The sequence below is a fragment of the Misgurnus anguillicaudatus genome, chromosome 11 (assembly GCF_027580225.2).
Source record: "Misgurnus anguillicaudatus chromosome 11, ASM2758022v2, whole genome shotgun sequence".
NCBI classification, from domain to species: domain Eukaryota; kingdom Metazoa; phylum Chordata; class Actinopteri; order Cypriniformes; family Cobitidae; genus Misgurnus; species Misgurnus anguillicaudatus.
The window spans coordinates 1,905,485-1,922,508 of NC_073347.2; the positions used below are offsets into that span (position 1 = coordinate 1,905,485).

The 17,024-nt window shown below is 36.3% G+C and overlaps 2 protein-coding genes across 2 annotated transcripts in view; one reads left to right on the plus strand and one right to left on the minus strand.

Moving 5' to 3' along the window:
- dst (dystonin) overlaps positions 1-17,024 on the minus strand; it is a 194,082-nt gene that overhangs the window by 147,043 nt on the left and 30,015 nt on the right. Inside the window, exon 5 of the mRNA XM_073872803.1 lies at positions 6,372-6,433. Coding sequence (XP_073728904.1) covers positions 6,372-6,433 — 62 coding nt within the window. The remainder of the gene's footprint in view (positions 1-6,371; positions 6,434-17,024) is intronic.
- The window catches only part of LOC129416559 (uncharacterized), a 136,526-nt gene that overhangs the window by 20,827 nt on the left and 98,675 nt on the right, over positions 1-17,024 (plus strand). The gene's annotated exons all lie outside the window — the stretch shown is intronic.

Here is a 17,024-nt window from a genome sequence, read left to right on the forward strand (position 1 = left end):
GGACTAAAATAGATTGTAAAATGTGGTTCTGGTCCGTCCAATACTATAACTATAACTAGCTGCTATAGTCAGAGTCATATGTAAGAAATGGCACAATATGAGTCCTAATTTAAATAGATTTTTATGCAAACATTTTGAGGATGTGAGCTAAGGATCAGCTGTGAAACACCTGTCTTTAAAATAAGTTTGTGACAGAAAACATTCTTGCTGTTGATCCCCCTTTACATCTGCTTGTGGGTTTTGCAAATATTTAACTCTTTCCCTGACATTGACGAGTTAACTTCAAATTGTTCAAATTGTTTAAATTAATTTGTTAAAGGTGCCAAAGAATGCATTTAAATTGAGCTCCCCTTGTGATGTCAGAAGACAATAAAACAATGCACTGATATAAAAGAAATTTACTTTTAATACTTGCATACTTTTGTACTTTTACTTAAATGGACATGAAGTAGGAATTACCCCCATGTAGTGGTGAAATTGTATTTTGCATCCAAATGAATAGTGCTCTCTAGCGCCTCGCTTTTTCCAAATGCATGTTCCAACTACAGGAGCTGTTATGTAATCACTGATCTCCTTGTCCGTTTCAGCTGGTTCACGTGTTCTGAATGAAAACGCATTGTGGAAACACGTTGGTAGGTTAGTGCTTTTTGTCGCTCTCTGCTATTATAGTTTATCAATACGGCGGAACGACATGGAAGCCTCCTTGAACGTACTCGTTCAATGTAAGTAACGCTCTTTACAACTTTCACTTGTAGTGGAGTAATAAGCAGTAGTATCTGTAAGAAAGTTGTGTGCTTTGTCTGCCTCTGCATAGAATGAATGCGTTGTTATATTTTTGCAGAGGAGCGCATCAGCTTATGACATACATATACATTTGACGCAGAAGTATAAATTGTGCTTTCACAACCTCTTGCAGCGAAAATTACATACTGTGCTTTAAACCCTACAAACAGCATTTCCATTAATATTGTGATAAATCCCAAGTTAAAGCCATTTTGCTAAAAAAAAAAAAAAACTAAAACACTTACCTTACTCTGGATTAAATCTTAACAAATCCAATATCTATTTCAGTTATGAAAGTAAATTTGCTGTCAGCATCTTACATTGACCAAACATTCAGAAAAGCCATATATATAAAGGTTTGCTTAAATATTGTGGTACATCCCATCAAGATAACTATAATTATTTTCCATTTTACATTTATTCAACACATTGTTACTTGAAAAAGTTAATAAAGCCAGTGGAAGCAGTGAACTGCAGCTCATTTATCAGACACGCTGTTAGTTGCTGTCTTTGGCTGGTAGTTGTGTTATCTACATCCTACAATCTTTATAAAAGTCAGAAATAATAAGAAAAAGTCCTTAGAGTCAAAAATTAGTCTTGGCACATGAGGTTAGATCTTTCATCTAAAAAAACAACTGATATTAAAGATGACATATTGTGGATGTGTCTTTTGTTGTCAATGCCGTTCAGAAAGATATATTTAGAAAGGTTTTTGTTAAATAAGTGTTGGCTTATAAACAGCCTGAAGACACTGGCACAGATGAGAATTAATGAAGCATTTATGGAGTTGTCACATGCCTTTCAGAAGAACTACGGCTATGTTAACACCTTCCTTTACAAACTACAGGCAACACTTATGGTTTTATAATGAATAATACATGTTTTATAATGAATTTTGTTCTGTAACATTTTCTTTAACACATATAAGCAAACATTTTTATATAATAGTATTTAATATACCTAAATTGCTGCATAATAGGAGTTTGTTCTGTTTATTTCATTATATGTTTTAGCACTTTAGCAAAGATATCACAGCTTTCACTAAACATGAACTTTGAACACTGTTTGTCAAAAATGTTATGAATGATATTGCAAAATGTTTTGTTTTGCCAATTATCACAATATGTGCGGTCACGTGTGAAATATGTTTTCCCATGCATAGTCTCCTTTCTGAAGTGGAATATTGGGAGCATTATTATAGTAATATTACATTAGGGCTGTCAATAGATTAAAATATTTAATCGCAGTTAATCGCATGATTTCATGAGTTAACTCGCGATTAATCGCAATTTAATCGCACATTTTTATCTGTTCTAAATTTACCTAAATGTAACACTTTTTAAGATTTTAATGCTCTAATCAGCATGGATTTGGATAATATATATGCTATATGCAAATGTATGTCTACAACAGCCTGTTTACATTTTCAACAGAACCATCAGCCATAGTTTTATAAATGTTTTTGCCTTTAGAAGACCTTGTTCTTTTTCCATTTCTGTTTGCTGCTGCATCATTTGTGACCTGTGCTGGCAAATTGAGTTGGGATGAGCAAATTTTCAAAAATGTGTCATTTATATTTTAACATTCTCTATTAAAAAACTTCAAAACAATTGGACCAATTGTTGAAATCTGATAAAGCATGACAGAACTATACCTGTTAATGCAGAGCAAAAACAATATCAATATATATATATGTTTTTCTTTTCTTGTTTAATTTTGACATTGAGACAGACCACTTTAAGACTGCAGGATAATGCAAGGGTTTAATATAAATGACACAAGAGATACTTTTCCTTAACAGTTAACCAAACATTCACTTCAGATATAACAGATTATAGGTCATACCTGCGTGAATTCTTGTCAAAACAGATATTTTTAAACCTGTAATTTTGTGTTAGATGTCTATATATATCGAGCCCAGTCTCCTGAAGATGCGTATAAATAGCACGAAGTCTCACGCACTCGCGCGTTTGTGTGCATGCGCTTCAGACGTCTGCGTCAGACATCGCTTTTGAGCCTTGTCACTCTTAATAAGTCTTTTAACATCAATCAGATCCCGAACTTTATCTCTCTTAATAATTATTTTAACATCAAGAAAGTCCTGCGGTCTATTTTCTATAATTTCTGAATGCTTTTTAAAACGAAACTAAAAAGTGAAAGAAGACGCATCTTTGCTTTATATGGATTTGGGACGGTACACCTAACAGAAAACGTGCAGATAAAGAAAACTGCACGTGCAGAAAACGTGCATTTTAGATGTTTAATTACCATTTAGAGCATTTGATTCGCTAGACGAGAGCTTAATGTTATTATTTTTATGAAAAGCTCCGACTCATCTAGACAGCGCCAGTCACTTGCTGTGTCTCAATTCATCCAGCTGTGAGTCAAACAGAAATTGCGTGTTGCCTTAATCGCGCGTTAATAAAATTAGTGCTGTTAAAATGAATTTGCATTAACGCGTTATTAACGCGTTTATTTTGACAGCCCTAATATATATATATAATAAAGTAGTAAAGTTATTTTAATGGTGAATGATTTAATGATTGAACGGGGAATTTATCCTTGTTCTGTGATGTGACATGTAGACAACAACATTATGGTTGGGTCTGCAATGCCTTAGAAGCTTCCTAAAAAACTCTCTCAGAAAGCTATATTCAGGATTCCCACACCTTAGTTAACTTCAAATTCAAGAACCTTTCAAGGACTTTCCAAGTCCAATACCCTCAAATTCAAGGACTAAATGTGGGGACACATTTCAAGTGACAGCAAGGTCACATTGTGTTACCTTTAAAGATACATTGTTACAGTTCCCTTTCAAGGGAACTCGCGCTGCGTCACTGCGCTGACAATTTGGGGACCCCTCCAGGGCTAAGTGCATTTGAATGTGTATATCAAATTCAACCAATGGTGAGGCTTACCGACAAAGACAGTAGGGGTGTCAACAATAATCGATTTGGCGATGCATCGCAATGCGCGCATGCACGATTCAGCATTGATGCAGCAAAGTGCCATAATCGATTATGTCACTGTTTATTTTCTGGCCTCGAATGGACAATAAAGTTGTGAAGTTTCAATTACTTCCAGAGGCATAACAACAACAATCAAGATGGCTGAGGCAGAGAGAGATGACCGCAACAGACGAGTAAATAAAAACACACCATTTTCCATGGAAAGCGGACATATGGGCATTTGGCATTTCGGATTCTACGAAGTTAATGGGAAACTAGACAAGACTTACGCTGTGTGTAAAATTCTCATCTCAGGTATATAATTGTCATTGTCGTTTTGTTGAGAATAGTTGCACTTGACTTTACTACTTGACTGATGAAAAATTTGCCTTGTTGTCTACAGTAGAATTCTGATCCATCGTAGAATCGAATTGAATCATTACCTGGTGAATCGTAATTGAATCGAATTGTGAGAGCAGTGCCAATGCACACCCCTAAAAGACAGGGTGACGCAGTAGCCAGGAAGTATATCGCTATCTGAAATATTGCCAAAGACTGCATTATAGGGACTCAGGAAGTATGGCAAGGGAGACGCTGCGTCTCGTTCCCTTCTCAGAGAACAACAGTTACATACGTAACCAGAGACGTTTTCATGTGTCAAACACAACTATGCAAAAAAGCATTTTGGTATGAATCAACATTCGCATACAGAATTCGCTTTAAATTTAAAGTGAAGCATTTAAAGCGAACAGTTTAGCACGTGTGCTTAAAAAGTCTAGAATTTGTATGATATAAAAATACACAGAGAATTATATGGATTTTTTCCAGAAAACTTCTTGCATAAAATAGATTCAAGCACTTTCAATGACCTGTATCTATGTATGTATCAAAAACTTCCCAGGGCCTTGAATTTTTTTCCTCAGATTCACAAACTTTCAAGGATTTCATGGACCCGTGGGAACCCTGTATATTAGGGTGGGGTATTTTAAACGTGTGGTTTTGAACCTATTTGGCGTCCCTTCATGCTTAAAGGAATATTCCACTTTCTTAAAAGAAAAATCCAGATAATTTACTCACCACCATGTCATCCAAAATGTTGATGTCTTTCTTTGTTCAGTCGAGAAGTTCAGACTTTAATGGACACCAACACTTAACACTTAACTCAACACGTAACAGTTTTTTTCAATGGAGTTTCAAAGGACTATAAACAATCTCAAACGAGGCATAAGGGTCTTATCTAGTGAAACGATTGTCATTTTTGACAAGAAAAATAAAAAATATGTACTTTTAAACCACAACTTTTCGTCTAGGTCCGGTCCAGCGCAACCTAACGTAAATGCGTAGTGACGTAGGGAGGTCACGTGTTACATATGTAAAATGCAAATTTGCGGACCATTTTAAACAATAGACTGACACAAAGACTTTAATTAGTATCAGTTGACATACAACAATGTCGGAACGGTCCTCTTTCTCAACACGTTTCGCGTTCATCCTCTGTGACCTCTTGACGTCATGACATATTGAGTGGGGTCACGCTAGTGCATCACGACCGGATCTAGACGAGAAGTTGTGGTTTACAAGTGCATATTTTTTATTTTTATGTCAAAAAGGACAATCGTTTTGCTAGATAAGACCCTTATGCCTCGTTTGGGATCGTTTATGGTCCTTTGAAACTCCATTGAAAAAAAAAACTGTTAAGTGTTGAGTTAAGTATTAAATGTTGGGCTCTATTACAGTCCATTAAAATGAGAAAAATCCTTCAATGTTTTCCTCAAAAAACATAATTTCTTCTCGACTGAACAAAGAAAGACATCAACAATTTGGATGACATGGTGGTGAGTAAATTATCTGGATTTTTCTTTTAAGAAAATGGAATATTCCTTTAACTGGCAACCTCATTATGAAATGCAAGCACTTGACGCTGATTGGCTGCCTTTGCTGCTACTCAAAAGAATGTAAACTCGCTGTCTTCAGAACACGGACAGACCAAAATGTTACAGATAGAAGAGCACACCTCAGAACGCGACTCGCCATTTTGCCTTGAACTTCGAACACTGCTGCAATTTACTTCCCGTTGGAGGTGAGAGGCGGATGTTTGCAAATTATTTTGAAGGGGTGGGAATTAATTGAATGAGAGTGGACATTGAATCGAGTGGGGGAGTGAGATGCATTTTACACAAAATGTATCCATTGTTCAGATTGGGCCATTTTCTGGCGAACATTTTTAAAGGAGGAATTTCTATTGAATGGAGATATTCAGAATGTCTAGCACTTTTCGTATGTTCGTGAATGCAGGTAGACAACCATTATTCAAATAAGACAAGGTCAAAACTTATATTCATTCTCTGTCACCTTTAAAAGATTGAATGAACTAAATGTACAATTAATCATAGTTGCAAAACAGCATTTCTACTGTTTAATTTTTATTTCACATTATTCGTTTTTTTATTACTATTCTTTTTTTTTTCTTTACAATAAATTAAGAGATCATAACAAGGTGTTTAAATATATGAAATTTCCAACAAGTCCCATGATTAAAAAACAATAACAATAGAGCAACATACATTGGTGAGACTAAATAAATAAGAGACCAATGTCATACACACACACACACACACACACACACACACACACACTTACCTTAAAGAGGTGTTGATTTATCCATTTTGTGAAAGTCTTTTTCTGGACTCTGTCTCTTTCATCTGAAAAATAACAGTGATTGGTGTTAGTTTATTTTGTGGTACAAAATTATACATACAAGTGTAATTTTCCTTAAATATCAAATGCTAAGTGGATCTTTTTACTAAAACACATCCAAGTCCATTTTATTCCTGAAATCTAAAAAGAGCTTAATTTTCTTTATTCAAAATACAGTGTCTGCTAATTAAATATTTTTTGTGTAGAATAAATTATTTAATACAGCAAAATACTTGATTCTTTCAACAGCATCTCAGCATGACTTCATTATTGAGGGAATCTATTAAAAAGTGTATGGTGTACATACAAGGAATTAAATCAAAAAAAGGATGGCGGTACACAAACTTATCCAAAGCCAACTCCCAAAATATCTGCTGTAAGCTGAATGTCATGTTTCTAAAATGCGGACAGGATATGAAAACCGAGTCCCGCTTCCATTACACACTGGTACCACAGAAGTTTGTTTCCTGTATCCATGGCGACAGGACCGCCAGCATCAGATGCAAATGAGCTGATCAATGTGAGTAACATGACTTTTATTAAATGTGCTATAAAAGAAATATATCTAGTCCTTTCAAACCTCATCAGCAAGAAAGCAGTTTTTGACTGTCTATTACTAAATGAAACGTAACCACCATTATCATCACTAAAAGAGGTCCAGGAAAGACGCCATGAGCTGCATCTCTTTTCTGGAGAAAACTAGATCCTGAAACTCTGTAAGCAGATTGTGAGTGTCACAACAATCCTGTGATGTTGCAATAGGTGCTAAAGTGATTTTAATCATTTCATCCATTGATCGTCGTGATATCTGACATGATGGATGTTATATTTCATGCAATTGCAATTTTGCAGTCAATATGATTTTTTCATTCATGATCAGAGAAGTAACAGCACATCTCTCCTCAACAAGACACATATGGAAAAATAATGTGAAAGCGCAATTCAAAGGGAACTGAGATGTCTGCGTGTGATTTACTGACAAGGTGCACATTTTCAATAGTTTTTTAATAACACAAGATGATTTGCGCTGGCGCAGGCTGTTGGTAAATCTGGTCCAAAATGTAAACATCATTAATGTATCTAGCACAAACAATGCAGGATAAGGGGTCATGTAGTTATGTCCTAACCAGGCTAACCAGGAAAAGTTTCCAGCGACAAGATACATGTTGTCCGCCCATACTGAAGCAAAACTGATGTGTGATGATGAGATGACAGTCAATCACAACACATTTGATGTTAAATACACAGTCCTAAGGAGCTGAATTAAGGACCAATAATATTTCACTGTGGGCGGAGCTACATGCATCCAAGTAAATTAAATCATTCATCATCACAATTGTGGCTATTAAGACAACACCTCTGCTATATCTTCATTATCTAGACATTATGCTTATCCTTGCCAATTTTACATTAAATCAAAGCATAATGAGATAAATCTCCTTAACATCTGATGATGATGATGATGATGATCTGAAAACAAGAGAAACTCAACCAGACAGTAAGAGCACAAGAGACATCACTGCACTTCAGACCCTTTAACACCATAATAGACAAACTCGTGTTACACCAAAAGTGGAAAGATAACAAATGTCAATATTTTCTAAAACCTGTGTCAGCAGCACCCAGACAGAGCAATCGCAGGTAGCTGAAGAAAACTACTGACCCATGCAGCACATAAGAGCTATCAGGAGAGCTCTACGCTGACTCTCTCCGGTCATAACGCCACAGCACGTTCCCGGCTCGGATGCCTTCATCGGAGCGTCTGTTAGTGTGAACCCTGTCGGTAAGAGTGGGACTCCCGCTTGCCGCGCAGGCAGCAGCTACTCCCTTAACCTCAGTATTCCTTCATAACTGTCGGAAACGAGTCCCGTCAGGTTTTCCAATGAGTAACGGTCTGTACCGCATGGTGAATGTTTACATAAGCACTGCTTGGTGCTTGACTGCGGTCTGTTACTAAGGCTACAGTCGAAACCTCTCGGGATATGATTCGGGAACAGTGCTCCTTTGTGAATCTATAACGTATATATTGTTGTACATTGGGTCACGCATTAAAATGAGTATAGTGACAAACTTCTGGAGAAAGATTAAAGAGTGTTTCTGAGGAAAGAGATAATCATGCAATATAAAGAGAATGCTGCCATCTTGAGGATCCAAAACATCTGTGTATTTTACTGCATTCTTCCACATCATTTCAATGAGTCAACACACAATAAAGATATTACATAAGATAAACGTACTGAGAAGAGCTTGTCTATCATCACACTTAATGAGAGTTAAAGGTTATTCACGCTCATAAATACCTCACTTTACAGCCCTGCCTCGTCCATTGTGACGGTTTATTTAACTGAGACACTTAAGCAAAGTAAACAAGCCCCGTGTATGAGGACACGTAATAGTGTGATAATGATGACAACGCTGTGCTATTTAGATAGCTCACTTCACACAGATAACAAATATCACACCATAAATTACAAGAGAAAGACGTATTCATGTCCCAGCCCATATGTAATGAATATGTAAATATGTGATTTAGGGATGTGTACGGGTCAAGTGTGTGTGCAGAAGAATGAAGCTGATCATAAAATAATACTAAGATGTGCTAACCTAAATGGATCACTTAACATGAGTGGGTAGCATAAATCTCTATTACTGATAAACCATTTCCACCAAACTGTGATTCATTTTCTGTAGTCAAAATGTATCAGCCCTTTAGTTATAAATGAAGATCTTTAGTGTCAGGGTCAAAGTTTGACAAAACAAAGCCAGACACATTGGAAATCAAAGTAAATGTTGATAAACAACTTTTTTCCAATGAATCACTAACACTGTTATTAAATACAAGAAGACTGTCCTGTAAATAACCTTTGTATGATAAGAGTATGAGTCTTAAAGACATAGTTCATCATATAGTTCACTGTTCAAAGGCATAATAAAATGTAAAAAATCATCTTAAAAAATAAAACATTTGATCAAACTTTGACAATTGTTCTAATCAACTGTAAGTAATCAATTTACATTTTATAAACATCACCTGTCAAGTTCCCTACTGTATATTACATCAGCATATGAGAGATAAACTGGACGACCACAGGGTCAATGTCACTCATTTAACACTTCATCATTTGCCAAAATTTTGATAAGGGTATATTAAAGATTTATTTTCTTTTAACTTGGAATATTAATCTGTCATGAATGCTTACCTTCGGTTAACGGTTAACCCTTCAATATGAACATCCCTACTAGCCAAAACGGCCGTTGACTTCTTCCGAGAAGGCAGGAAATCAAAATGTATGTGTTCGAAGTGTCATATGTGTGACTCGTCATTAGGGGTGCACCAATAAATGCCGATATACACTAATAATACGTGGCCGATAACTATTCTGAATCGCACTGACAATATTATTCACAGCTATTTCATGTACTACGGTTTTGATCAGTAAGTACTTATCGATCTAAAATCAATGTTAGTTTAAGTCGTTTATAACATACATTTGAAAAAGCAACACTCATCAAGCATAATCATTATACATATTCTTTATTATCATGAAAATACCTGAAAAGGTTTGAATAACAGCAATATAAATGAAGAGTTTGGTTCCAAAACGCAATAAAACCAAATTTTGGTAACAACGTGTTTTCTATACCAAGAAAGTGACAAGATGAAAACCACTATTTTCTGTTACAAACTTTCACATAGCATCTTTAGGCTATAAAAACATAAAACAATTCAAATCCATAATTTGATTTTCAAAGATTTATTAGAAAAACGATTTATTTTTTCCACAAAATGCAATAAATCCATGCCAAGTTTTTTTTTTCAAAATGTTATATTAATTTAGTTGACTATTGGTATACAGTGATAAAAAATAAACATTAATGGCATTAATCAAAACACTTACTTTGTCATTGCTGCAGTTATACTTGACGTCGTCGCTTAACTTTTTTCACAGCAATCAGCTGTAAAATATTTTGGTCCTGCTCGATTTTCATTGACTTTGTGTAAAATAATGTAAAGTTTTTTATAAGATCCTCTGGGGTCAATGTGTTAGCATGAGAGAAACTTGATGCTGTCGGGAGAACAAGCACCCGTCTCCTGAGTGCCTCTCATGTAAATTATTAGATTTTGATGGCTTACGTTTCTTTCCCGTCACAGAAAACCACCACAGGTTTATCAATGCCATCAAAAGTATTATTTTGTTTAAGTTTGTTTGTTAATCACAAAGTACACAGTAGATGAGGAAAACTAGGATGTACTTAACGCGCAGCCATTGTTGTTTACAGTGGGTGAAATGGTGCGCTGTGATTTGTTGAGTGGATTGATTGAATTCTGTAGAAAATGAGGAGTGGCGTTTATCGCGTTTTGGAAAAAAAGGGAGAAAAGATGACAGAATATCACGGCGGGTATTGGATTTTGCGTAATATTAAGAATTTGCTTTTAAATACTGACCTGATATAATACTGATTTTGGCAGTAACAATTTTTTTTTAAATGGCGTTTATCACGTTTTGGAACCAAACTCTTCAAATATATCCTTAAGCCATTTCCTGGAGCTGCATGTGTATGGTTCTTCGTCTACAGTGCATATTGAGTTTCTGCATGAGAGCGCCCTCTGGCATTTGGATGTAGCAGCATTTCACCGTAATTCATTGAAAAGCATAGCAAGCCTCATCGGCTGATATATCTGTGCACCCCATTCGTCATGTCAAAATATGTGTTCGGAGTGTCATATGTGTGCCACGACATGTCAAAAAATGTGTTTGGTCGGTGCATCACGTGAACCTATGTGCCTACAGATGATAAATGAGACGCTCGCGTTCATGCAATACTTACAAGACACTCATTTAACACTCTAATTACACATCAGTTTTACTGAATATCTAACAAACACAAGCGTCTCTTTCCTCAAGCGTTTGATGCATCTGTAGCAGGCAGATATTTTGACACACATAGGTTCACAGGACACGGCAAACAAATTTTCGACATGACATGACCCACACACATTTTGATAAGTTATAGCTTTAACAATAAATTGGTTATTAAGCGAGTACATAAAAAATCTGTGTTTAAACTGTCACCTTACTTTACCCCGATTCACAACGGCAAGCTTATAGAGCTGTCATTGAGCTATCGGGTCAGATTTCACAAATACTGTCAGTTTCACTACATCAACACCTGATGAAAATCACTCAACAAACCATCACACTGAAAAAAATGATTCATTGAATTTAATCAATTTTTTTAAGGTAAGTGGTTGCAATCAATTTATTTAAGCTACATTTAAACAAAAAGGATTAGTAACGTAAAATAAAATATAAAACTTTTGTTTAAATGTAGCTTAAATAAATTGATTGCAACCACTTACCTTAAAAAAATTTATTAAATTCAATGAATCATTTTTTTCAGTGCAGCAGTTTCATGTTTCAAACAGACATGGCATATGGAGGCAAATGCTATGAATTGTAACTCTGATTAATGCCGCTAGTGTGTTATAAACTACACGCTTTACTTTTTGACATGCCCGACACGCTTCCCATATTAACTGAACAAAATTACCAAACAAAATTACCAATCCAGCAAAGCTTTTCAAAACAATCTACAAAGTCAATGTGCAACATGTTGGAGATGCCGTTAAGTTATGAGGAGAAAAAAAGTGAACTTCCCTCTTCAGGTAAACTGAGTATATTGATATATGATGACAACAGTACAGTGCATAATAAAGCAAGTTAGAAACAATACAAAAGTGTAATGTGCCCTGGTCTTATTTTACTGTAGTGAATAGGTGGGTGTAGGTGAATATCACAAACCTACTCAGGCCTCCTTAATACTCATTGCTTTGAATTTCACACAGCTTCTCTGGGTTTAATATGTAACTTCAAGGTTTTTTGCACCATTGAGCATTGTGTTCCTCCTCTAGTCAGCTTGCAGAGGACTCTGTATACACAGTACAAAGCTTTACTGTAAAACAGTACGGCTTACTGTACATACAGCGCTCAGGGTGAAAGTACAAACTACAAATGTACAGTTTGTGTGCAAATCAAATAATCCTAAAATCTTCTGATATATGAAAATCCCATTACAATTGACGTTTACATGCTAACAAACTCATTGCCACGAACGACTGAAGAAATTAAATAATACATAGAGGGATAAAGTATAATTACAAACCAGATCCTCAAGTTGGCTCTACTAGGGCAAAGTAAAATTGACCATATCTGTATTTTGGAGATCAATGCCATATACGATAAATATCTAGGTGTTTTCAAAAAAGTTGTGTAAATGCAAGTCGAAACGTAATGTGATATGTCCCAATCACCTTAATAAAGAAACAAAAAATCCAAATAAAATTCAAAGACATCATTTACTTCTTGTTCAGCTGCCCAACGTGCGAGCTGGATAGAAAGCTTACGTCTGACCTCAGAATACATTACTGCCAGAGCTTCTGTTGCAAAGAGTCATATCAGATAATACAAAATAAAGACTGTATTGTCTCCTATCCTGCTGGGGAAAAATACCAACATATACCAAAACTCGATATATCGCCCAGCCCTAAGCTGCTTTACAGAAAGAAACATCTCTTCAAATCGACTTTAACGCGTTGAAAAGCTCCAGCGTGAGATAGAAATGTTTATGTTGTTAATGTCATGCGTCTTATCACCGTAGGAAATGATGTCAAGAAAATACTGATTGGCTAATGACACCACAAGAATGTGCACAGTCCCAAGTCCTTCACTATTGATCTATTGACTGTTCTGGGGTGCGTTTCCCAACGTTACTCGCTGCTGAACCATCATAGCATGATGTATAGTTGGAGAAACTAACTACCTAGTCAAGAATGTTTCCCGAAAGAATAGTAACTTCATCTCACATTCGTCGCTTGAACCATGATGGTTCAATAATATAGTTGATTAGGTCACGTGGGAGGTGGAGCACTAATATTATTCTGTTCAAATAGATTTAATGTCAGATTATTGCTGTAAATAATGTACATTGCATCGGAAGATGAATTTTGTGATTGTTTAATTTCAAGATATTTAATTCATGTGCAAGTTCCCTCTTAGTGTACGTCTCTCCTCCCATGGATTTCACAGGGTCTTAAAGCTCGTAAATCTGCACACATGCGCAGTTTTCAAATACAGCGCTTTAATTCTGTTTGAGATGTAAAATAAAATGTGGATATATTTAGAATGATGGATATACACTCACCTAAAGGATTATTAGGAACACCTGTTCAATTTCTCGTTAATGCAATTATCTGATCAATCAATCACATGGCAGTTGCTTCAATGCATTTAGGGGTGTGGTCCTGGTCAAGACAATCTTGACCAGGACCACACACAGACATGTTGACAGACGTGTTGTGGCTTCTCAAATGCTTTGCTGCATACCTCGGTTGTAACGAGTGTTTATTTCAGTCAAACTTGCTCTTCTATCAGCTTGATTCAGTCGGCCCATTCTCCTCTAACCACTAATCTGCGCTTGTGGCATCTAGGGGCGCTAGGCGTGAAAAATACATGTCTAGTGCCCCCTAGTGGCCAAAATGTTCTGTGGTATGCCTTTAATTTAATTCAAAACTATTACCCATCATATTCGAAGTTGTTATGCTGAGTCATCCCTTACTTTGGTTGGACCCTGTCTCATTATTATATTTGACCCAAATACAGACCCCACATTTGTTTTAGCCACCTGCTGCACCTCGCGTATTTGGGGGCCTGCAGTTAAAAAAGGCAAAAATGAGCAGAAAAACCAGGAGCTCCTTGATTTCTGCTTCACTCCAGTTTGTAGACATTTTTATTGTGAATGTTGATCTGCATTTAAAAGCTAAACAATGACTGTGTTGTTGTGATGACACATGGGTCCTCATTACAACACACTCCTTACAGCTTCGATCCTGCCTTTTGTTCACACAGGACGTCTACCGGAAATGTTACTGGGTCCTAGGGGTGAAAGGGGTTACTATAAAACATTTCTTAGAGGCACTTTACATAAAATGTGTACTTTGATCAGAACACAGGAGCGCAGAACTTAATACATTTTTTGAACTTGGCGCACCCTCTTTAAAATGCATCACGTGTGGTGTGATGCTGAAATTAATTGTTGGTTGTTGGACGACTAGTTGACCATCGGTACCCATCCTTATGATTTTACACTAGATTTTTTTGGTTTGAATGAAAGCTTTTTCAGAATCAGTTGCAAACAACACCCACTTTACTAAGCTAAATTGTTTAATAGCTGCCACTAGTACATACTGCAACAAACAAACTGATTCAAGTGTAGACTGATCCAGATACAAAGTGTGAAAAGAGACCTGTTTGAATATGGGAAAGAGGGTAGATTTGAATTTGTGTTCAGAACAAACTTAAAAAACAAGTGTGAAACACGATTTAAGAGAAATTTAAACAAAGACAAAGCCATATGAGATAAACAGCACTTGAAGTTCATCTCATACCACAGCAATGAGAAAACCAAATTCTCTCCCACGGGCAAGGCCAGCATGTGAAATAAACTCACAAGACATCCAGGTCTGAATGTCTTCATATGAGCCAAACAAACCTCTCAAGCCCAACTGATCCACAGAACCTTTGGAGTGATAAGGAAGATCTTTAAATAGTGATAAGGAAGTTGTTAAAGCACTGATATGATGACTTTTGTTGATGTGTCATCTTTAGTGCCAGGACACTGTTCACCGGATAGCAAGAATCTTTTGTTTAATAAATACCCATGTTGAAACAGAGACCTGGAGAGCAAAGATAATCTGACTAAAGTACTGAATTAAACTTTAAGCACATAGGCTCTGTTCCAAGCTTAAGTTAACTGCCTATTGTAAGACATCCTTATGCGCACTTCTGTGTAACAAATATTGGCAGCGAATGCATGCTGCAAATGTATAGCAAATAAATACAAACTTTAGAGTAAAAGCAATCCCATAATGGACAAGCTCCATTAAAGTATAAAGTAGAGTTGTGTATTTTGTGTAATTTTAAATGAAATATATTATAAAAAATAATCTTATCATGAACACATAACTCTAGTATTGTAGTTCTCAATGAGCCTTTGCCATCAAGATGCCAACACACAGTCTAGACCGACTTTCAGCCAATCAACTCGCAAAGTATCTGGCTGCAAACTCTGCATTTGCATGGACATGCTAACAAACACTAGACACTCTCTCAAGCTGATGTAATGATACAAAGATTTACAACTTCAGATATCCATTAGCTCCAGGATGTCCTCAAACTAAATGGCTTTTTCAGGCAGGATTTAGTAGATAATTGTGCAATGTTTTATAGTGAACACATGGGTCACTTTGGTGCTACAGGAGTGTGATGGGTATTGATTTTCGCCTCAGCATTAGGATTGGACCAGTTAGGCGCCTACATTAAGATGTAATTAAGTTCTCTGGAAGGCATCAGCAGTGAGAGATACAAATGATGACTCACCAAAAAAAACTGTCACAATAAAGAAATGACATTACACAGAGCTCTAAAATCTTTATATACATCTAATAAGTTCTTAGACACATCTACATACAGGCTTCAAATTTGCTAAATAGGTGAGTTAATTGATGACAGATGTGTAGAGGCTTTCGAAAAGATTAAAGACGATATTTTTATAAATCTCTGTTTCGACTTGTATCTATAAATTGACAATGGGCCATTGACTTATAAAAAAAAATGCACACCCAAGGTGGTAATGTGGCACCGCAGGTGTGCATTATTTTAAAATTATTTAAAGTACCGGAGTCAATTATTCCACTTATACATTGTGGAACATTAGCTGCATTTACATGGACATTTGTAATCCGTTTAAATGATCAATCTGAATAAAAATGCTCCATGTAAACACCTCAATCGGACTAAAAGGTGCCAATCTGATTAAAAATCTAATCCGCTTGTAAGGGGTGGTTTATACCGTTTGTAATCCGCTCAAAATGACATGTATACACTTGATCGGATGGATAACTGAAACTGGGATGCTCTGCGCATGTGCCATCTTTTCTTTTTTTTAATGGCGCTTGGCAAACCCACTGAAAGGTGCATTTCCGCCACCTACAGGACGGGAGTGTGGAGCATATGAGATGAGATGTGACGCAAATAACTCGAGTTTGTTTTGTTGAAGGAAGTCACAAGAAGTGATTGTCTTGTTAATCTTGTTCCTATTATCCGTCCAATTCTCCATAAAGTGATACAAGACAGCGTTGTCCGGTCAGTCAATGATTTATTCTCTGATCCACAAACGCCTGTGTTTGGACTCCCTGCAGCACCGCGTGAAGTAAAATACGCTTTTTGGGCACACGTGAATGGGTGTTTTTGCTGCTGCTTTATAATCAGTGAGGCACAAAGCAAATCTTGAAACAGCGTGAAACTATATTTGTGCAATGTGCGCATGTCAAATGATCAAATCTGATGTAAATCTTGTGTCATATAAACACGCACATCAATCCCATCACATTATTAAGTGTTCATGTAAACGCTAGGATAGGATTTCTTAATCGGAAGGATTTTAATCCGATGGAGGCAAAATGTGTCCATGTAAACGTAGCTACTGTTTTAGCAATGTTACCACAAACATTGCTAAAACATTGCTCCGGTGGTTATT